The sequence below is a fragment of the Poromitra crassiceps genome (genome assembly GCF_964638095.1).
Source record: "Poromitra crassiceps genome assembly, chromosome: 14".
Taxonomy (NCBI): Eukaryota; Metazoa; Chordata; class Actinopteri; order Beryciformes; family Melamphaidae; genus Poromitra; species Poromitra crassiceps.
Window position 1 is genome coordinate 16,734,823 of NC_139633.1, and position 22,064 is coordinate 16,756,886.

Sequence of the window (22,064 nt, forward strand, 5' to 3'; positions counted from 1 at the left end):
TTTTATTTATAATTTATGCTAAATTAAAGAAAATGCACTTATTTGCTCTTAATAAGTCACTTAACTATTTGTTGCCCTGTTAGGCACCATCTAAACCCCACCTCTGTGCGTTTGAAGAGTATTTATTTTAAATTATAATTAAGTTTAAATGAATTAGTCATAATGGAAAGGCCTACTCAGATTTGCTCTATTATATGCTATATATGACTGCATTATGTTTCTGTGTTTGCTTTGTCTTTTACCACCACAATTTGATGTCTCTTTCCATGATGTATGTATCAAATCCCATTATTTGGCGTGTGTTTGTCTTCCCTACTACAACCTAAATCACACCTTGGGGTGCCTTAGAATTTGAATATCTGTTAAAGATCAATCCGTACATTGTGATGGGAAAGGATGAGCTGCTTTAAATAAAATAACAAACAGTAATGCCATGCTATCTGTTTTTCATTTTGCATAACATTAGCAAGGTTTGTGTGTTCTTGGACTTGTGCTCGAAATACAAAAGATTTTCCACAGTAGTTACGGATCTTGTTTTTATTTCCAACGTTGCTGAGACAGTGGTTCTAAATCTGAGGGGCAGGACCACCCTGGGGGTTGTGAGGTAATGTTGGGGGTGTCATGGATGATTTATGGGATGGGGGGGGGGGAGGGGGTATTTTGACTATACACATTTATTGTTTATTTTTGTCTCTTTTTTTACACTGAATAGTTTTTAACCTCTTCACCTCCTCTGATAAACAAGATAACCAGTGAAGGAACTTCACTACTGCATAATGCAGCCTGTGATACATGTGTGTGTGTGTGTGTGTGTGTGTGTGTGGGGGGGGGGGGGGGGTGGGGGTCGCAGGTCGCAGGAAGACATCGCTTCGTTTTCTGGGTCATGTGCTCAGAAAATTGAGGACCACTGGCCTGTAATGAAATGACCAGGTTATTCTCCCCCAACACACAATTGACCCTTCAAAGCACATATGATTTGACAAGAATTATGAAGCAAACTTTAGTCACCATCATTTTTCAAAAAATAAATAGAAAATAAAATAAAATTAATAGAAAAAACGTGATGTGTACCACACGATAGTGTAGTCGACAACACTACAGTAGCAAATGTGTTGATTATTGTTAATTATGGGAATGTGAGATTTATTTATAGCAGTAACGAAATGATCAGAAGTGATGTTCTATCCTGCTCTGCCTCTTTATGAGGTTACAGTGTGTTTTCTGTGCCATTTGTCTGTCAGCAGGATTATGGAAAAACTACTGGCCCAATTTTCATGAAGCTTTGTGGAAGGGCGTATAACATGGGCCAAGGTAAGAAGTTGAACCCATTACATTTTGGAGCGGATTCGGATCTGACTCACGAACAAGCAATAACAGCACGAACCTTGGCGAGGGTCTGCGCTCTCCGAGTGCCCTTCTAGTTCCAGTGTTGTTTTAACTCCCTGCTTGCATAGCTGTTGGAGGCCCAGGGACTTGGCCTCTCCTGTTAGTGGTAAGGAGAAGTAGCCTACTGTATGTCCATTTGATTCACTAGGCATCTCGCGCGCTCGATTCCTAGGCTCGCCCGCCCTGCAGCTTGCATACGCAGCTCGGCCGCTGCACGGCCTGGCCCGCCCTGTAGCTTCCACTGTGCGGGCTCACTTGCTCTTATGACATCACTGACGACCACTGTGCGTCGTGGCCTCGCTTGCTCTATGGCATCACTGATGACATCATCACAGATGACATCACTGATGACAATTAGGGCAATCACCTTAATTAAAAAATCAGGCTCCGTCAGGTCACTCGCACAGCCCAGGGGTCATCATTGATGACATCATCACTGAACTATAGCCTCAGCCTTAGGGCAATTAATCTGTCCTAAGTAGGTCACCCGCACGGGTGCTCTTTACACTTCCTGAAAGTTTCAGCCCGATCGCACGTAAAATGGCATAGCTGTGGCCGGCCAAAATTCTTGAAACAGAGTACACATTGCCAAATTTATATAGATATAGATACTGTAGATGGAAGAGACCATCTCCAATCAAGCACTGCTTAGAAAAGCCTCCAGGCTTGGCATAATGCCCTATTCTGGAAAATAGTCCCAGCTGAACAGACTCCAATGTTTACATGTTGTCCTCTAGTGTTCTGCAATGTTTTACAATAATAATGACACATGAAGAAATCAGGGTAGGATTTTTAATTAAGTTCATCTTGACACTTTATTGAAAGGCTCACGAATCAATATGATTCCCAATTCAAATAAACTCAGAACAACAATCTTTTCAAATCACACGTTTACAACCATGCCCGGGCCCGGGAGACCGACTCTGTTGGCATTAATAAAGCCGTTAACAGAAGTCCTGTCCACCTGTGGTGTCTCATCTACAGAAAAAAGTCTGCCAGCAAAAAAAATTAATAAAAAAAGATGAAAAGATTTCGACTGCCAGCTTCACTCTTGACGGAGCACCAGGTTACTTCTAAGAACCTCTGATCTCAATATTAATAGTAAGTACTGCTCATCACGGTTTGTTGACATGAAATGTAGCCATAACACTGAGTCTGAGATTCTGCAGAAGACAAAAGGTCAAAAGAGTTGAATGTTTACATGTCACAGTACCCTGTTGAATATGGCATCCTGACCTGCTTTCTCATAAGTGAGTATGCGCGCTTGATAGGGTTATTCTAACCAAGTTATCTCCTCATTTCATACTGATGTTCATCAACGAACTGGCATCAATCACCTTAAGTTAATTTGTCCCACCACTGTCAACTAAACCCACGTTCCCAATCACTCCTGTGAATACACGGATTAACAGAGGCAGAAGTTACTTTCTTCGGTCTAGATAGATCAGAGGTTTTCAAAGTGGGGCTCCAAGCAGTTTCAGGGGAGGCTCAGTGAATGAAAGTGAAAAAATATCACATTAGTTATCAAAAGGAGATCACATAGAATAGCCTAAATGTGTGTGATTTGGTTAGAGAGAAGTCAGAGATACAGTAGTTTTGGACGATTTGACATTTTTCCTATTTTCGCAGTCAGAACAAATAAATGCCTTCAGACAGACCTTTTTATGTATTTGGTATAATCTGAAGTATGTCAAACAGCAATATTGGCTCAATTGTTGAGTGTCTATGGGATCAAACAACATAATCATGTTCACATAGGCATCCAGGAATTGACTTTTTCCAAGCTTTGTCTGGGTGGAAGCCCACAGTCTCAGACTTTAAAAACCCCTGGTCTAGAGGTATGGGCAGTGGCACGGACACAGTCAGACGCCCCTCAGCCTGGTCTAGATGTACGGGCAGTGGCAGGGACGTAGTCAGACGCCCCTCAGAAGCGCTCCTTGACCCCTTCCTTCACCCTCTTTTGCATCTCTTGTGCATGCTGCTTGCTGCGCTCCCTCCTGGCCAGTCTCTGGTGAACAATCAGGAAACCAGCAAGACATTGAGGAAAAAACACCGGAGGTCAGTTGAAGTGAGAGAGTGCTTGTGTTTATTATTCACACAGCGCAACAAAAATAACCGACAAATCCTCACCTCGTTCTTCAGGCACCCGCGCATAGCCCGGTCCATATCGTTACACGTGCCGAAGAACTTCATGACATTGTGCTGAGGGAAGCAGGAAACAGGATGTATTGTTGACGTTCTCGACATGTGAAGCACACAGCAGACCAGGCTAACGTTCTCGACATGTGAAGCACCCAGCAGACCAGGCTAACTTGTAGTAGAGCGCCTTACCTCTGTGTGGCACTGCCTCAGAAGTGTTATTAGTTCATTACACTCGTCCGTGTGCAGGTGAGGCGACAGGTCAGGGTGCATGCTGAGTTAAGGGCTTACTGTACCACTCCGGCAATACTGAAAAGTCACACACAAGAGGAGCACTGATTTGAACAACAATACATGTTTCTAAGAATAACAGTGTTGGATTTATAGCTTGTTGCGTGGTTGGTTGGTTGGTGGCGGCACATCTTTAAGCAATGTTTGCCACTTGTTAATGATAAAATGATAAACACATTTGTCATTGCTCCTGTACTGCCTCGTTCCATTACACACTATTAGAGTGACAATCAAGTCGGAGGAAGAGCTATTTACTCCAACATGTCACTTTATAAACTTTAGATATGTGTGTGCTGATCTTTTCTTGTATTTCACTATGTCCCAAACTAGGCCAAATGGAACTTAGCAAAGGTTCAACCAGGAAGAAAATATTTTGCATGCTTATGCTGTAGTTTACTTCTCGTGACATCCTGCCACTCACATCTCTCATAACTCATCATTTACTTGCTGTAATTTTACCGAGGCATCAATTCAGATATCAGCTGGTCACATCCAGTGGTGTAGTGGTGCCTGGAGAAGCGGGTATACTGTTAATTTATGACCCAATCTTTTAAGCGGCCTGTCCAGCAATAAACGCCCTGTGTTATAAACAGTGGCATGTATGACATCACCATTGCACGACTGACATCACTGATGACATCACAATTGCTTGAGTGAAATCACTGATGACTTTCCCTTCTAAAGGATACTACTGCCGCCAAATCCCTCTCCTTCCTGAGCGGTCATTGTGATGATCAATGATGGAGATTTGTTTTCCAGTGGATACTTACCTGCACAGAGACGCAGGCAGAGAGAGAGAGAGAGAGAGAGAGAGAGAGAGAGAGAGAGAGAGAGAGAGAGAGAGAGAGAGAGAGAGAGAGAGAGAGAGAGAGAGAGAGAGAGAGAGAGAGAGAGAGAGACACAGTGAGAGGAGACAATGTGGTCATGAGTCTATTGTAATGACCTCCCCTCACCCTGAATCCTCTGGAAATTGCTGTACGGTGTATAATCACATTTTGACATGCAATTCATGCTGAGTTGAATTTTTTTCTTTTGAACAGATGAACACATTAATTGTACACAGCAGTGTTAGGGGATTTGGGAGCTTACCAGAGAAATGATTGTCATTTGAGATAACGTCGATATTCCAGGAGCACTTCAATGAAAATGTAACTAACGTGAACTAGGCCTCAGTTACCCCTTTTCAAAACAAACAAACACAAGCTAGTGTATCCGTGCAGACATCAAAGTTCTTTAGCCCTACTATAACAACGCTAGTTCTTGTATTGCCTTTCCCCTCAACTCTACAGCTACGAAAGTGCTTGCTAGTTAAACGCACTAGCATCAATGTAACGTTAACCTACAAATAAAGCAAGAACCTGCTGGAGGACATGCTACTTTTTAGCATTGATGACAGCGTATACACTGACTGAGCGAATCAGTGCCCGTTTTAGCTTCGACCCACCAATGGCATGGCGTTGTTGACGCTGAAGGCGGTCCGAGGATAGAGGTTTACAGTTGAACAAGACGTTTAACTCCTACCTACTTCCGTCTTCGCTTAACCCTCTAGCTCCGCGAGACCTAGAAATGCATGCAACATTATTTAACAATTGCTTCATCAAGCGCTCGTTTCGAGTATGTGATGGCTGATCTCAGTGTTTCGTGTACACTTTAGCCGCTGCTGTGTACATTGGCTAGCCTAGCTCTTCTTCTTCTTCTTCTTCTTCTTCTTCTTCTTCTTCTTCTTCTTCTTCTTCTTCTTCTTCTTCTTCTTCTTCTTCTTCTTCTTCTCTCGTGTTATGGCGGTTGGCAAACAGCTTATTGGTGCATTACCGCCACCTTTTGAAATAGAGTGTGGCTCGGAATGGGTCTTTGTCTTTAGTCTGTGTTAACGATCTTGACGGTTAGAGTCTTCCCCCCCCAAACCAGAGGACCTAACAGCGTGGAGGGGATAATGTCAAATGTAACATTTTAAATACACCACGAAATAGTTTTAATTTCTATGAGGTATGCTTCCCCGAAAATATATTGGTAGTACTACTCCAACACACGAGAGGGCGCAAAAGGCAGCGAATAAGCTTTTCCGAATGAATATGATTGGTCGATATTCGTGCATTCTGCTACTGTCAGGCGGTTTGTTTGGAATTTCAGAGTAGTGACAGAAAAACCTGGTTCATTGGAATTGGGAACACGTTCTTCTGCATATATACCTGGGAAGTTGTCGATATATCGACTATATGAGGAAGAATGGACGACTCTGCAAAGCGTTTACTACAACGGCTCATAAGACGAACACCCACAACAATGCTGCAAACAAATCTGGGCAAGTGGGGTCGTTTAACGCTAGCACAGCAACACTCGCTGGATATCAAACAAGCAAAATACTTGCTTACGGAAGACCTCCTCACCCTCTGTGAAGTACGCGGTGAAATCCACTCTGCTCTCACCACGTTCAGCTAATGTTAACGTTAGTGTTGAACCAGTAACGTTAGAAATGAACAGTTAAATCTTTTCCCCCATAACCTAACGTATTTTCTTCACAGGAAAACGGTTTGCGCATGAGCCACATCGTAGACCTTGAGATGATATGTGAGTAAAAGTGTTTCGTTATTTTGGGACCCTTTCACAGCAACCGTTTTGAGGTGGTGAAGCAGGGCAAAGTTGCAAACACAGGTAATAATGACGGTTCCATTCGTTTTTGGGTGTTCCAGTCCCACACCCAGGGCCCTCATTAATGTTATTGGCTACACCTGTGTTTACCCTGCTTTTACACTCAAAATGGCTGCTGTGAAAAGGGCCTATAAAGCTAACTGGTTTTTACTTGCCGTGCATCAATTAAAGGTAAAGTGTGTTGTGTCCCACTTGTTTACGGTAATTGTCTTTCAGATCTCCTTGACAATCCAAACCTGTGGCCAGGGATGTGGCATGCATTCAAGCTGCTAGACACCGAAGGTAAGGTTAGGTGTTAAGTGGTTAGACATTTTGGCTGGGCTCGTCCTGGCACTACACAATGCAATGTCCCAATTGGCAGGTAGGTAGGCAGCCCCTTTTTGGGACGTGTCATCTAACTGTAACTGAGTTAACTGATAACTCTGTTACAGTTCGATGACAGTTAGATGCAACTAACTGTCTCCCAGCATCTGACTGCATTATTAGTGTTTATGTCCTTTCTACTCTGTATTTATGTGGACATAAATAAATCATTTAAATGTGTGTACACATTTCAATCATTTAGGAAAAATCACACCCAGGTGCTGAAGTAAGCAGACACCACTTAACCAATTTTAACTAAAAAGAAGACGATTGCTCGAGTGACATCACTGATGACATCACAACTGCCTGATGACATCACAGTCGAGTATCCCCACATTGGGTGTGCCTTTGTTCCAATAGCTTTTTTATGGATGTAGTAAATGAATAAATCTACCATATATTCCAAATTCTTAATCTTCAACAGATGGACAAAGTGGATTACACTTAATTTACAATATTGTTAAATTCATTACATCTGTCTCCCTTTTTCTGTGTTCCCCAGATGACACCTCCTCTTTAGATCTCACCCAGTTCAAGGAGCAGTTTAAAACTCACCTCACTGAGCTCTTCAGCCATGTAAGTCAGGTTTTCCCTCTGGCATCAGCAGTGATAAGATCATATAATTGATAGCAGTGCGTCAATTAATAATAATCAATCGCATATTCATTTTTACATTTAGATTTAGGCTACAATGTCATTGGCTTTTCTGTGTGTAAGTCTTAACAGTCTGCTTTTGTCATTATATCCAAGATTTCTATCAAAATAAAGAGGCACACAGATGATCAGGCAGTATGGATTCGAATTGCCTGGGGGGACATCGTCTCTCGGCCCAACCACCTGAAACCAACATATGTTGTTCACTATCTTCAGACCCCTTATGTCTTTGTGACCGGCATGAATTCAGTGCAAAAGACCTTGTTATCCCGGGTGAGAAATCTACTTGAATAGAGGAGGCAAAGCGAAACGTCACTTCCTGCTTTCTCCCCTGTACCAGCGCTGGAAAAAGTATGAATGGTGGTGGACGGAGAATAACGTTACTTTTTTGATCCCATTTGAATTGTGCCACGGGGTGGCAATGTTAATTTTGTCAATTTAAAACATAACTTTGCATGTAAAGAAAGTCGCAGTTTGTCGTCAAGCTGAAACTTAGGTTACCGGTAGTTTGTATAAAAACTACATAGCTCGTGGAAGCTCGTGCATGTCGCCGGTCTTCAGCTTTGCCGGTAGAGAAAGTGACGTCACTTAGGCGACAGTGTATGTAGTCTTTCTGATTTATAGTGCAGCAGTTTGGCGACAAACTGCTACTTTATTGACATCCAAAGTTATGTTTTAAATTGGCAAAATTAACGTTGGCACCCCGTGGCACAATTCAAACGGGATAAAAAAAACGTTATTCATATTTTTTCAGCGCTTGGTACAGGGAGAAAAGCAGGAAGTGATGTTCACTTTGCCTCTCTATTCATAATGTTGCTGTGACTGTTGCCAGACAGCCATTTTTTAATCTTGCCAACCTTCTATAACGCCTTGTACCTTGCAGGCCTTGGTTCTCTAACGTCTTGTAACTTGCAGGCCTTGGTTCTAATAACATCTTGTACCTTGCAGGCCTTGGTTCTGACCACCAGATGCAGTGATATTAAGGATGCCAACCTCAGTGGACGGAAATTCACTGCCATCAGGGACCTGCTGATGAAGCAATATCAACAGGTGGGCTGTTTGATGATATGGAGAAATCCAAAGGCATTCTTGTTATTATAATATAAACTTTTTGTAACAACCACTACATGAAAGAGGCATAGTGGCAAAATAGTCAATAGTAAGATATTTGCTTATCTGACAAGTTGTGTGCAAAGGACCATGTGCATGTATTTGACAGCTTAGTGGTTTGACGTCAATACTCTTCATACTCATCACTAGGTGCAAGTCATCCATATGTTGATTGGGTGTGTTTGTGAAGGGACACTATTGTTTGTTGGCTGCACATTGTTGGATTGGCCCATGTTACTCTCACAAATAACACGTGAAATGAAATGAAAATGTAATGAAATGAAATGAAAATGTAATTAAATGAAAATGTTGGCTGTTCGAAGCCAGATTTAGAGGAATATCTCATTTTAAACTATCATTAGGATTAGACTGTTGTGATGTCAATGTCATTATTCAGTAACCATCAATATTTGCCTCTCTTCTCACTCACTGCCTGCTTTTCACATAATAATGATTGTGCATACAATGGGAATTCTCTCTTAGGGTGAATTTTGCAGTAAAAAATTCCTCTCCAATTATCAACAGTAATACGCAAATAGTTAATCTCTGTTGTTTATTTATAGTCGTTTCCCACCAAGTATCCCAGTCCTTTGACGGAAGACAAGGAAATCGCCTCAAGTATGTTCTGCTCATTATGTGTAACATCAATTAAGTCCACTTTTATACAACTGCAGTGCGTAGTATGAAATGTATTATTTAGTTAGTTAGTCATTTAGTTATTTATTTATTTCCATAGACCCACACGTAGAAAGAGAACAAGCTGACACTGCACAGAAGAGACGTCAGATGGCCTCTGAGGCCTTTGGTGTCGGGATGTTACCTCAGCTGCAGACTGCAGTTTACAAGGTACTATGAGACGTGTTGGTATTAGAATTAAGGTTTTTAAAGGAACAGTTCACCCAAAAATTAAAATGATCGACTACTCGGTCACCCCCATGCCAGTGGAAGGCCGGGTTAAGTTTTCTAGCCCACAAAGCATTCCTGGAGCTTCCCAGGGAAACAGTGTTTATTTGAGTTTGTCACCATTCACTTCAGTTGTTTAGGTCCTAGGTCCCATGTCCTATGTCCTAAACTTTAGGACAGGGGAGCTCAAACTTTTGTAATTCAAGCCCCACTTCTGATTGTTTCCATACATTTCCATTGACCACCTTCCAAAAAAAAGATAGGCTATCATTCTGAATTCTTGATGCGAGAGGTCCTCTGCGGCCCCCCTAGATGGCGCTCTGAGGCCCACCAGTTGGCCACGGCCACGTGGTTGAAAGACACTGGTTTAGGAGAATACTGCAACGCTGTTTCCCTGGGAAGCTCCAGGAATGTTTTGTGGACTAGAAAACCTCACCGACCTTCCACTGGCATGGGGGGTGAGTAGATAATGAGTGAATTTTCATTTTGGGTGAACTGTTCCTTTTAAGTAAGTTAACTGCATGCTGGGATAGGCTTCTGAACAGGAATAAGAGTGTATGGGAAATGAATTAGTTGATAAAGTAAAAGAGCGAAGTTGCTAAGGAAAAAAGTAAACCCCAAGAAAAATATGGCTTACATTTAATCTGTCTCAGTGAAAGAAAGTAAAAGTGTAGTATTGATGTTTGCCTTGATGTGCAACAAGTTTTGTTTGGTTCCTCTTTCCTTAGTTGGAGACAAAATTCGTTGACGTCACCAACGAGACCATGACAGACAGGGAGGAGCCCTTCAGATGTCAGGTCAAATTTGCAAGCACCAACCTCGTAGAGTCGCTCAAACAGTGTGCATCCTCAGGTTCGAAGCATTTATGTTATAAGGGGAAAACTAAGAAACCATCTACATTGAAAACTCTCAATATTCCAACATAATGATCCATTTTATGAATAGAATTGTACTGCATATTAACTCAATTTAATCTAATAAAAATTATGAGGTTTGATTTTTTTATTATTATAAAAATGAAATATATTTCCAAATATTACTCTCACGCTCAGCCCCATAAATGGCCACAAGAGGGCGCAGGCATGCACACACACACACACACACACACACACACACACACACACACACACACACACACACACACACACACACACACACACACACACCCCTACAGAAAATCCCACCCATAGAGATTGTGACAGATGTTGGCATTTTATTTTTAATTTTTTTATTTAAGCCAGGTGATACACAACTACAGATTCTGTGCAAAGTTTGTTATTATAGCGGCATTCCAAAATAATACATTAAACCAAAAATTATTAAAACAATTAAATAATGTGTTTGCATTTCTTAAGTCCAGAAAGACAATGGTAAGAGTGAAAACAATACTAGCTGCTGCTACTTTGAGAAAAGCTGCACTGAAAAAAGTAAACATATGTTCAGGTGTAAAAATGCAAGGAAATGCTCTTTCCTGAAACTGAGACAAATAATAGAGATAATATGATAATCATGGTCACAATATTTTATTCACTATATTTTATGCGACCCGACCTTTACATTTGAAGTTGATGCATTTTTGTAAGTAGTTCTGCTGATTTAATGTGTTTTTGTATTTCACAGGAAATGCCTCCACCCCCGTCACATCACTGCTCTCATCTATCGCTCAAAAAGGCAGGAATTATTTTGAGGTCAAAGACAGAAATAATATTTGAGCAGACGTGCATATTGGCCTGTTCTCAGTTCATGGTTCACTGTGTTTGCCGTTCTGCCATTGATTTGCTTAGTAGGATGACATCCGATGTCACGGCTAGCTGGGTGACTCAATCATTGCATAATAATATGTATCTTCTGTCTTGGTCAGTGTGAGTTGAGTCGGACTCGTGTCCTGGACACATTTTCAGGACTAGTGACTCGACTTGGACTTGAGCACTGGTGACTCTCACTTGGACTCGAACATTCATGCATTCGGACAAAGTCGGAGACGAGAACTTGGACTTGTTCATTGATAAAGACTGTTTTTTGTTTTGTTTGTTGTTTTCATTTTTTTGTTTGTAATAGGCCCATATAATTTAGCATAAGATATTGATTGCTGTGTTAATATTGTGACATTATTCAATTTCATGCAAGGGCAGACACGTGTTCCACCTGCTCAAGTTCAGTAACTCTGATTCGGACCCTTCTTTGGTGACTCGGACTTTGTACTTGAACACTGGGGGCCTTGAGACTCAACTTGGACTCGAGATATTGTTTATATTGATTTGTCTTATTCTTGTGAATGTTCAACAAATGTATGTCATCTAAACTACAATAAAAATGTCTGCACCTTATTAAAATCACTTTCCAGTTAATCGAGTGCTCCACGACTTACTTTGTTATCGTACTGTCCTGAGAGCACCGACCTCCCTGTGGAGGGGCTGAAGCGCAAGACACTCCTTCTACATTGACATCACTGATGATGTCATAGACATTGTGACATCACCAGGGGGGACAAAAATCGAAAGAGCTCACTTTTATATAATAGGCTCAGTGTTCCAGCTTTAAAAAAAAATACTTATTACACCACATACAGGCACATATATATCCAGTTTGTATTTCTTAAAATTTAAAACCACTTTAGGTTGTTTCCATGCATGTTTCTGAAACAAGTATCGGAAGTGTGAGAATGATACCGGACGTGACGTTGCCATGAGCCTTTCTGGTGGGCGGCGCGCAGCCTGCCAGTCAGTGCTGAGGGCTTTGCTGCTGGGACTTGCTTTGGGCTGTCTGCCAAACATACCAGCGAATGCGACTGTCAACACAGAAACATGGCTGCCTCTGCATCGGGGAAGGCGAACCGCAAAGATAACGCTTCCTTGGGCAGTCCGAGATGCAATGAAGAGTCTCTCTCGCAGTCTCGGGAAATAATCAAGCCCTCCATCATGGAGCTAACCAAAGAAGTGAGGATCAACATCCTCTGCACCGTGGAAGGATGTGGCAAGATCCTCCCGAACACACCTGCATTGAACATGCATCTCGTCAAGTCTCACAGAGTGAAGGTAACGTTGGTTAGCGTTAGCGATAAATGCTAAGATTCTTACAAAACCAGGTGGACGAGGTTCATGTGAAAAGTTTATTAATTTGTAACTCGATGCCGTCCATCGATATTGTCTGAAAGCAAGGAAACGCAAGTCATCGCAACTTGGTATGAACGATTAGCTAACATACGGCTAGCTAACGTACGCAACGTTGCGTTGGATAATGTCAAATGTTTCTTGGTGTTGAGCGCAATGGTCAAGCCCTGTTACGTAAAGTTAGCAAGTCCATGTTAGCTACAATGCAACTGTTATTTAATGATATGCATCACACGTGATGGTGATTCACGATTGCTTGCTAGTTGCTGCATTGTCGATAACGTTACACCCCCAGCAGCACAGACAGCAGGTTGTTGCCAGTAATACTATGCAGACATTCACTTATAGGGAGTAACATCACTTGATTTCTCGACAAATGTGCTATAGTGTGACCTATTATGTAACTACTGAAACAGAGCCACACTCACCATCATGGACAACATTTAATTGGATTAAGAGCAAAACTGAGGTTGCATTATTGACTAGCAGTAACGTTAACATTGTTGACTGTACACGATAGCAGTTGACAGTTGAAATGACAAATGAACGGTAGTGGGGTAGTTCCCAAACCTTTTCACCTCAAGGACCCCTAACTAACCTTCTAACTAGACTCCCATTCTGATAAAGATTTTACTCCTATAGGGTCCCCATCCGATGAGATTTTTGATTTAACATGTTTTACAGAAAGTGTATGAAACTGAGTCATACATTCTGTCATTGTGTTACTTATGGATGGAATTATAGTGAAAATAAATGATTCCCCTTTTTGCCGGGGACCCCCTCAAGGACCCCTGGGGATCCTCAAGCCTATTTTGAGAACCTCTGGCCTCCTGGATTCAGCATTTTTGCAGGAGGCATAGCGATTCCAGTCTCCCCTCAATGAATGAAGTTGTTTGCTGGGAACGGCTGCCTTTTGTACTGCGCTAGACTAAGCTCTTTGTTTAAAAAAGAAAAAGAAGGTGAATGGTTGAATTTGAATTAGGCCTTGAAAGTAGTCCATGCAGCCTATTCTCAGTTAGAGGAATTAGAGAGAGAGAAAAGCAGCAAAGCGCAGTGCTCGTAAGCAACACACTGGTAATCTGTGAGCTAAACTGTGCCGAGTGAGCATGGTGTTTTTAATCCACCTGTGTGAAGCTTCTGACAGCAGTGGTAATGATATCCTGGTCAGCATAATGACAAAGCTCTCTTAACTGTTGCTCACTCTGTAGCTTTCCTCTGCATTATTCATGAAGTCAGATTGGCAGAATAAGCTATTGTGGGATATCATATGGCTGTTTACATCAGGCCTGCTTGAACATTGCTTCAGTGCCACCGCACTGCACAGCAGACCACAGTCATCCCAGCTCACCCTTCCTGAGACTTATGTGATTGTATCATGGTTTGTGTAGCTCATTGTCCTTCTGTCCAGATCACATCGCTTGGTACTGTAGTAAGGAGAAGGGGAGTTAGGCCGTGTGTCCATCTAGCTTCTTCTTCTGACCGTTAAATGCTGGAAGTACGCTGGGAAGCGCTGATCTCAGCGCACAATATGCAAGGAAGCAGTCTGAAAGTAACGTTAGCTCAGTGCGGTAGCTAGCTTGATAGCTGACAGATAACATTGGCTAACAACACGCATACAGTGATTTAGCTCAACACTCAGAAATATTAACTCATTGAATGCCATGGACGTCCTTCGACGTCCAATTGAATAGTGACGTAGAGTGCCACGGACGTCCTTCGACGTCCAATGCGTTTTTTGACGGTGGGACGTCGATCAAAGCCATCCGCAGCTCCTGTACAACTATAGTAGCTATTGGAGGTCTATAACCTATTTTACAGAACCCTTAGGTGGCGACAGTGCTCTCCAGATTACAGAAATGTCAGGAATACACAGCCTGAATTAGCCTTGATGAAAGAGAACCCGCTCATGCTGCAATCCAGAGCCATGTAGATTGTTCTGGCTGCAACTGACGGTGCGTGCGAACACAGTCAATCCGCGCACACAACTGAGTCCTTCTGCCTCTGTCTGTCTGTCAGCATAGTTTCTCCACATGATTAGCCGCTAGAAAAGCAGCAGCGCGACACTGAAAAGCCAAACCTTTCACTGCAGTCCGCGTGTGGCTTCTCCATGTTGCGCTGCCTGGGAGGCGGCGCTTCCCAGGCTTCCTAGAGACGCTTGGTGCGAGGCTGTGTGTTACTAGTGTGGGGAGGAGTTTTCAGCTGAGGGGGGGGAGGGGGGGTGGGGCACGCAGGGCAGGACACAACTACACCACATCACTACATCAGAAAATATTACCGTATCTAGAGTCAGTGAATGTGCTTGAAATGCTGCATTTCACAAAAGGCTGAATATCTCAGCTTATAATTTGAAATGCCTGAAAACGCTGAAAACAACCTATCTTCTCCGGCTCATAACTAAAGAACGGAAAATGGTATCAATAAACTTTTTTTTGCTGATGATACAATAGAGTCTCCTTGTTCTTTTTGCGTGTTCGGTGTTTACATAGTAATATCACACAATATTCTGTGGGCCTCGAGAAATCACTGAAAACGCTCTGAAAACTCTGGCACTGGGAGCGTCCGTTCTCCAAAAGTGGCTGGCACCCAATGAGTTAAGTGTCCAGCCAATCTGCTCCCACAATTGAGCCTTTGTGTCTCTGTTGTGATAGTTTCTCCATGTGATTAGCTGCCAGAAAAGGAGCACCTGACACCAGCGTCTTTCTGAGAAGTTCAAATATTTTCAGCTGGGAGCCGGCGCGCAAAAACGCCGGAGCACTCTGAAAATAGACGCTGGGCGCAGTGCACTTTCTCTAGACGTCCGTCCGTGTGTGCCCGCATACGCTGTCCCCTCATTGGAAACAACAGAAAAAAGACGCTGGAGCTTAGGAAAAGAAGCTAGATGGACACAGGCCCTTAGGCTATTATTGACTTATCAATGTGCCTGTGCAATCTCTAAGAAAACGAAAATAATATATTATACATGACACTTAAAAGGACTGTGGACTGACTTTGGCCTAGTAAAGACTTGCTTCCTCTCTCGACTGCGGCCAGCTCCACTGCAGGGCCAGATGATGCCTTCACATGACTCAGGCTTCAGCCTAGGGCCAGATGATGTAGAGGAGGCCAACTACAAGAACAGTAGATATAGTTGAGGAGGCGTTCGTCAGTTGTAGCTGTTCTTCTCCCTCCAGTGCTACAGCAGATGGAGGTGACCTTGACCACTGGAATGCTGCAGTACAAGTGGGTGTTGTGAAGCTTGATGGTGTAGTAGTCTGTTTGCACCACATAAGGTATGCCCAGCTGAGCTCTGTGTAGATGCTGCTGATCTCTTATAAGCGTCATGCTATTCAATGCATTGATTTAATACAGTATATACACTCTACTACCACTTCTACCAAGGATCCCATGGGATGGGACTGCTTGTGGAGCAGACGCAGCTCGAGGGGTCCTGCCTGCTCCGGTAACGGGGGACATCGGGGGGGCGGGGGGAGTAGTCCTCCACAGCTGAATGGAGGCTAGCATCCAACTCATCACTGTTAGATGCCATGTTTGTTTTGACGCACCCACTTTTCAACGGTCCAATCAATCTCCTCGAAACCGTATGTCCCTCCTCTCTAGCGGCCTGTTATCCAATCAAATTCCTCCACGTTGTGGTCCCGCTCACAGTCAACGTTTCACTCGGAAATATGAGGAAGTTGAGCATCAACTAAAAGTACCCCTCTTTCTTTCTTTCTTTCTTTCTTTCTTTTTTCTTTCTCTCTTTCTCTCTTTCCTTCCTTCCTTCCTTCCTCTCACCCTCAGGATGGTCTTGTCAACCCAACCATCAGAAAGGACATGAAGGCCTCTCAGAAGCTTTACTGCTGTCCCATCGAGGGTTGTCCCAGGGGTCCTAACAGACCTTTCTCCCAGTTCTCCCTGGTGAAACAAGTAAGCCTATGTCTGCTCCGAGCTCCAAATCATTTGTCATCCTATAGCCACAGACTCACTGGTGCACAATTAAGAGGTCTCAATTAATGGGAATTAAGGAATACTGGTAGATTTTTCCCATTGAAATCCATACTTCCTTTTTACTTTCATAAAAAAACACACACACACACACACACACACACACACACACACACACACACACACACACACACACACACACACACACACATACACTTTTCACTTTTGGCCAATACCAAATACTGTTCCCATCTATTGCTTTTACTGATTAAATAATAATATTAGACCATTTAGTTTGGGATCCTTGGATAGAAAATGTTTCAAGTCACTTACTTAAATGTAACATAATGGTCCTTCTGGTATTGGGGAAGTCCTCTACCCAGTTTTAAGTTGACATTGACACAATATCAAAAAGTGAACTTCTTCTTTGTGCTTGGATCTGTTTTATCGTAGCACTTTATGAAGGTGCACGCAGAGAAGAAACACAAGTGCTCAAAGTGCAACAATGGCTACAGTACCGAGTGGGACCTGAGGAGGCACATAGAGGATTGTGGAAGGACCTATCGCTGCACGTGTGGCTGCCCTTATGCCAGTAGGGCGGCGCTACTCTCGCATATCTACAGGACAGGTCACGAGATTCCTACAGAGCACAGGTATGCACATACCCCAGCTAGGTTTGGCTTGGAACACTGTGTTGGGTGCTGAGTCTGGTTAGTTTGGACTCATGATCTGTGATTCTGTGTTTCATTCCAGAATTCCCCCAGTGAAGAAGCGCAAGATGGAGAAACTGTTGAGTGGTTCTGTAAAGGTGAAGCCCAACGAGTCAACATGGCCGATCATGAATGCCGGTAGAGAGTTCTCAGAGCGCTCACTCCCTTCTGATACAACAGTCCACCTCCCAGACTCAATATACCAGAACTTGAACCCCCGGAGGAGCCTCCAGAAGTTGCTCCTACCCAAGCCCAAGATGGCTCTCGTCAACGTTCCTGTGATGCAACTGGCCCACCTGCCTGTCCTCCTTCCGTCCACTGAGAGCGGGGCTCTGAGGTCTCTAGTGCTCACAGTAGACAGCCAAGGTTCCCTCAGCACCCTCCAGCTGCTGCCGCAAGCCATGGGGGCTATGGTGCCCCAACTGGATTCTAAGAATCTGGGTTTCAAGGGTAGCATGCCTAGCTCCCGCTCTAGCCTGGGGCCCATCAGCACAGGGGTGCAGGTGAGTTTGGAACGTGTGTGCTCAGAAGAGCCTGTCAGCAGCATGGGAGCACCACGAGGGAGGAGCACCTCCACCAACATCCAGACGGACAAATCCTACCTGTCCAGAACACCCACAGGGATGGGGGTCGGAGTCGGGATGAGCTTGTGCTCTGTGGGCGAGTCCTCGGTGTCATCCTGCTCCCAGACAGACATCAGCGTGAGCGCACAAGTCCTCCTGCCGGTAAATGTCGAGACCCAGACCTTCTCCTCCAGAGCCAAAGTCACCTCCACGATTGGAGCTCAGACAGACCACCCCTGCCTGAGCCAGATTCCTTGCTCCTCTTCATCTGCAGCCCCCTATAAAACCAGAGAGACCCAGACCAACTATCCCACGTCTGTCCCACAATCGGAGGAGAGCGCTCAGGACCAGGCTATCATGTGTTCTAACCTGTTTGACCCCGACTCCCTCAGTGTTTCCACCCAGACAGCTCTGGCCCTAGATGACCCCCTCACTGCTGCAGGCAGCAGTCTCTACGATGACTCCAAGTCGGCGGGAGGCATGTGTTTCGGGGTGCAGACAGACGAGCTTAACTCCAGCAGCATGGCAGACAACCAGACCCAGACTATGACTTTGTTGAATGACCTAGAGAACATTCTTTCTGACAGTATGTCAGGCCACCAGGTGCTCACTGAGGCGTCGGCAGGCTGTGGGTCTGTTCAGGAGCAGCACACTGGCATAGACTTTGACTTTGAGGCGTTCTTAAATGCGGTGCACATCCAGACACAGACAGAGGAGAGTGACCTGGGAGGACTGGGCGGTGACACACCGCTGGAGTCTCTGGACAGCCACACCCAGACGGACTTCCTCCTGCTGGACGAGCTGGACCAGAGTCGGACCCACGCGAGCGACCTGGAGCTCGAGATGTTCGACACGCAAACGCAGACCGACCTCAATTTCCTGCTGAGTGCCGGAAGCCACATGCCACTGGGCAGCATCCTGCGCCATTCTAGCTTTTCCATGAGCACAGAGTCCTCAGACACCGAAACACAGACGGACATCCCCTCGTTTGCCGCGGGCCTGTGTGCTGCTCAGACCTGTCCTGTCCCTCAGGGAGAGCAGCACGCGAGGCTGCTGAGCAGTGCCGAGACGCAGACCGCGACCAGCCAGGCAGAAAGCCTCGGACATCTATTCCTGACCAGCAATGAAACGCAAACCGTCATGGATGACTTCCTGTCAGCGGACCTGGCCTGGAACATGGAGTCCCACTTGAGCTCAGTGGAGACCCAGACATGTGAGGAGCTGTGTGCTCTCTTTCAACAGCCCGAGAAACCCAACAGCTGAAGAAGCCCCTGTCGGTGCAGCTGCCTCACCCCCCGCAGAGCGGGTCTCTGGTGTCTGCCTCTCTCCCTCCAGGAGGAATCACTATATATTGTCCTCCAGCTGTAGGAGCACAGGGGAAGCCAGTCTTAGCAGTGAGAATTCAGCGAGTCTCTGAACATTCCATCGGGGGCATCATGTCCAAAACCTCTCCCGACATACTGTATACCCCGATAGCTCCGCTGCACTTTATTAGTTCTTTGGGCATGATTTATCAACTACTCTGCCAGTTTACATCCCATATTTATTCATTTGCACATAAGATAACATAACATACTGTATGTGTGTCTTGTCTGAAATGCCAGTTTATTCCTAACATCTTTGTGTACAAACACTAGAGATGGTTGTCACTGTTTGGTCTTGTAGCCTACATACCAGCAGTTTGAAAAATGATTTCAATAGCTCGTCAGTGTCAGATCTGCTCCCTCACACCTCAAACTTTTGAAAGGCTTTAGCTGTGGGTTGCTTTCAAGAAAATGATGCTAAAATGTGTTATCCTTTCATCACAGTCTTGAGATTTGCATAATGATTGCATGAAAAACTCAATTCAAACTTTATGTTCTACAACAAACAATATGGTGCATTTAGTAGATTTTTTTGCTAATCTAACAAATTTCTCCTTTGTTTTTAAATTGTGCATGAAGCCTTCATTTGGTGAGCAGTGCAGAAACATGAATATGAAATAGCAATTTTGTGCTTCGTGTGTTTGACGACTGCCTCGCTGACGTCGCCTTGTCAGTGGCAAAATGGTGAACTTTATGATCGAGAACAACATACTGCAATGTTTGCACGCAATGCAAAACTCAACCACCAATCAAGATAAATGTCTCCAGAATAAACCCCCATGAGGCTTTGCAAGTATGAACATGGCATTAGTCAAAAGCCATCGATAGATATCCCTGAAGCTTATATCATTAATCGTGTAGATGTGGCACGAGTGAATTAAATGCTCATTTAAAAATCTTGCGCAACTTTCATTGAAATGTGATTGTGAAGTACAGTGTCGTGTGATCACCATTTTGTCTGTGGGCCACTCGCTAAGCAGTAACTTTGAGTCTGTTAGCGTTAGCAGACGAGGCTGTCAGTGTCTTTGACTTATTCATTAGCTGGCTGTAAGTGTATACAGTAGCAGCACACGGTGTAATGATACTGTATAGAAATGCACAGTGGATTAGGGGCTAGGCTTTAGCTCCTCTGTTGCCACGGAGTTAATTGCGGTTGTATACATTCACGACGGCAATAAGCCCCGTTGAAATGAAATGTCTTCGTTGAGTTGTACCAATGTGGTGCAGTGTTTTGTTTTTTAGTTTATAATTGTACTACTCCTATTTTCATTATGCATTGGTTTACACAAAGTTATACCCAGTTACCTCATTTGCACAGGCCCCCCACGCAGACTGTGTTCTACTAAGGAACACTGACATATAGACCTTGAGTATTTGTTTATATTTTATTATGTTTGTGCCTTAACCCAAGTATTATCTTTTGTTCTGTTATTTTTTTTCTTGTCTTTTTTTCTTCTTTTTAAGATCAACCTTTTTGTTACAGACTATTCAATTTGCTGCTCTGAGATAAAAAAAAAAAAATCATTATCAGAAGTATACTAGAATAGTATAGTTTTGGAAAATGAAGCAACATTTAAAAAAAAAAAAAAATCCTAATCCTTTTGTCTTTTATTTGCATGTTAAATTCATATATGGGCGTATTCCTCATGGTTGCATGGAATATCGTAATGTCCTGAATGGTTTCTGAACATGAATAAATGCTCAGAAAGCATCGATGTGCAGTCTTGTCAAAGTTCTGTGAATGCTGTGCAGCATTTAGTTGAAGACTGTTTTATTTGTCTAATACAATAATACTGCATTTGTAAGGATGGGTGGTTATCATTAAGAAGGGTTTGTTTTCACATGACCATCTGGGAACGAGTCACTCGGGAAACCATTCAAAAGGGCCGGGGGCACTTTCAAAAAAATACCTGGCAGGTGATTGGATGAACCATCTTGTCTATCACAGGCTCGCGCTCGCTGGCGTCACACCAAAGCCCGCCCCAAGCTGCCTCTTAGGATGCTGATTGGTGCGAACCACTGGTGGGACGGATTCAAACCAATAGATTGGAGTGTGACAAGATGAATTTGTCATGTGATCTCATGATCTCGCGTGAATCCAGCTGCCTGGAAGGTTAGGCTAACATTATTACAGCTGTCTGGAAGGTTAGGCTAACACTATTACAGCTTGTAGATGTTTGTGGAAACTGAAGAATGTACATGACGCTGTGCCCAGATATAACATGCTTAGGTTTTTGCACTGTATCCAAAAGTTCCAAGACAGTTTCCCTATGTTATACAGTATTTTGACATTTACATTAAATTGCCGCATTTGTTGTATTGATAATACTACTTCTAATTTATGGTTCTTGAATTGAATACTGCTGGGAAGACGTCTCGCTTAAAAAGAACTATGTATAGAAGCCTACATTGTCTTAAATTACAGTGCTTAAGTTTCTGTCTGTTGGGAGTGCATGCAGTTTTTCCCCAGCACTAATTCTTTGTTTTGTTGATCTTAGCAGCCTTTGGTCGTTGTTTATGTCGCCTAACTGTCGAGTTAAAGGTTGCCTTGTTATGTTTCATTGATGAAGCTGTACTGCAGAATGCTCCTAATAAACTGCTGGAAAAGTGGATACTTTGTTGTTGTTGCTTTATGGAAGTGTTTATTCAACAGCATGATATCCTTACTAGTAGACCAGTGATACTCAACTTGCGGCCCAGGGTCCAGATGCGGCGCGCGATAGGGTGCCGAGTGGCCCCCCCCCCCCCCGACCATTTTCTAATTCACAATGAAAACTAATGTTAAATAAAGTTTGACTGAGCTCCAGCTAAATTGTCAAATATGCCTAAGTCTGCTCGCTGCCCCAGGCACTTACAGTATATGTACTTAACTATGCAAAAAAATTGTCAGACTAAACT

At 43.7% G+C, this 22,064-nt stretch overlaps 3 protein-coding genes across 4 annotated transcripts; 2 read left to right on the plus strand and 1 right to left on the minus strand.

Moving 5' to 3' along the window:
- Nucleotides 1-2,173: 2,173 nt before the first annotated feature.
- Nucleotides 2,174-5,364, minus strand: cmc2 (C-x(9)-C motif containing 2). Of its 2 annotated transcripts, none has more exons than XM_083650754.1 (4): nt 4,906-5,364; nt 3,718-3,834; nt 3,517-3,588; nt 2,174-3,394 (listed from the first exon to the last, which is right to left on the minus strand). In XM_083650754.1, the coding sequence occupies exons 2-4, from the start codon at nt 3,796-3,798 to the stop codon at nt 3,311-3,313; spliced, it is 237 nt and encodes a 78-aa protein (XP_083506880.1). In that variant the 5' UTR covers nt 3,799-3,834; nt 4,906-5,364; the 3' UTR covers nt 2,174-3,310. The 2 variants fall into 2 exon arrangements, with proteins under 2 accessions (XP_083506880.1, XP_083506881.1); XM_083650755.1 differs by lacking the exon at nt 4,906-5,364 and adding an exon at nt 4,276-4,459.
- A 979-nt stretch (nt 5,365-6,343) lies between these two features.
- On the plus strand, nt 6,344-11,228 carry cenpn (centromere protein N). The gene is made up of 9 exons (XM_083650911.1): nt 6,344-6,384; nt 6,682-6,747; nt 7,331-7,404; nt 7,579-7,755; nt 8,431-8,532; nt 9,156-9,210; nt 9,329-9,438; nt 10,224-10,347; nt 11,116-11,228. The coding sequence occupies exons 1-9, from the start codon at nt 6,354-6,356 to the stop codon at nt 11,205-11,207; spliced, it is 831 nt and encodes a 276-aa protein (XP_083507037.1). The 5' UTR covers nt 6,344-6,353; the 3' UTR covers nt 11,208-11,228.
- A 1,147-nt stretch (nt 11,229-12,375) lies between these two features.
- atmin (ATM interactor) lies at nt 12,376-19,819 on the plus strand. The gene is made up of 4 exons (XM_083650399.1): nt 12,376-12,530; nt 16,386-16,511; nt 16,983-17,182; nt 17,283-19,819. The coding sequence occupies exons 1-4, from the start codon at nt 12,414-12,416 to the stop codon at nt 19,063-19,065; spliced, it is 2,226 nt and encodes a 741-aa protein (XP_083506525.1). The 5' UTR covers nt 12,376-12,413; the 3' UTR covers nt 19,066-19,819.
- The last annotated feature ends 2,245 nt before the right edge of the window (nt 19,820-22,064 follow it).

Bases quoted from the DNA above. Each gene is read 5' to 3' on its own strand.
- cmc2 (XM_083650754.1), bottom strand. From the start codon at position 3,798: ATGCACCCTGACCTGTCGCCTCACCTGCACACGGACGAGTGTAATGAA. The intron at 3,589-3,717 runs GTAAGGCGCTCT...TGCTTCCCTCAG, and splicing joins TGAGGCAGTGCCACACAGAG to CACAATGTCATGAAGTTCTT. The intron at 3,395-3,516 runs GTGAGGATTTGT...ATTGTTCACCAG, and splicing joins GCGGGTGCCTGAAGAACGAG to AGACTGGCCAGGAGGGAGCG.
- cenpn (XM_083650911.1), top strand. From the start codon at position 6,354: ATGAGCCACATCGTAGACCTTGAGATGATAT. The intron at 7,756-8,430 runs GTGAGAAATCTA...TGTACCTTGCAG, and splicing joins AAAAGACCTTGTTATCCCGG to GCCTTGGTTCTGACCACCAG. The intron at 9,211-9,328 runs GTATGTTCTGCT...TTATTTCCATAG, and splicing joins AGACAAGGAAATCGCCTCAA to ACCCACACGTAGAAAGAGAA.
- atmin (XM_083650399.1), top strand. From the start codon at position 12,414: ATGGAGCTAACCAAAGAAGTGAGGATCAACATCCTCTGCACCGTGGAA. The intron at 12,531-16,385 runs GTAACGTTGGTT...TCTCACCCTCAG, and splicing joins TCAAGTCTCACAGAGTGAAG to GATGGTCTTGTCAACCCAAC. The intron at 16,512-16,982 runs GTAAGCCTATGT...GTTTTATCGTAG, and splicing joins AGTTCTCCCTGGTGAAACAA to CACTTTATGAAGGTGCACGC.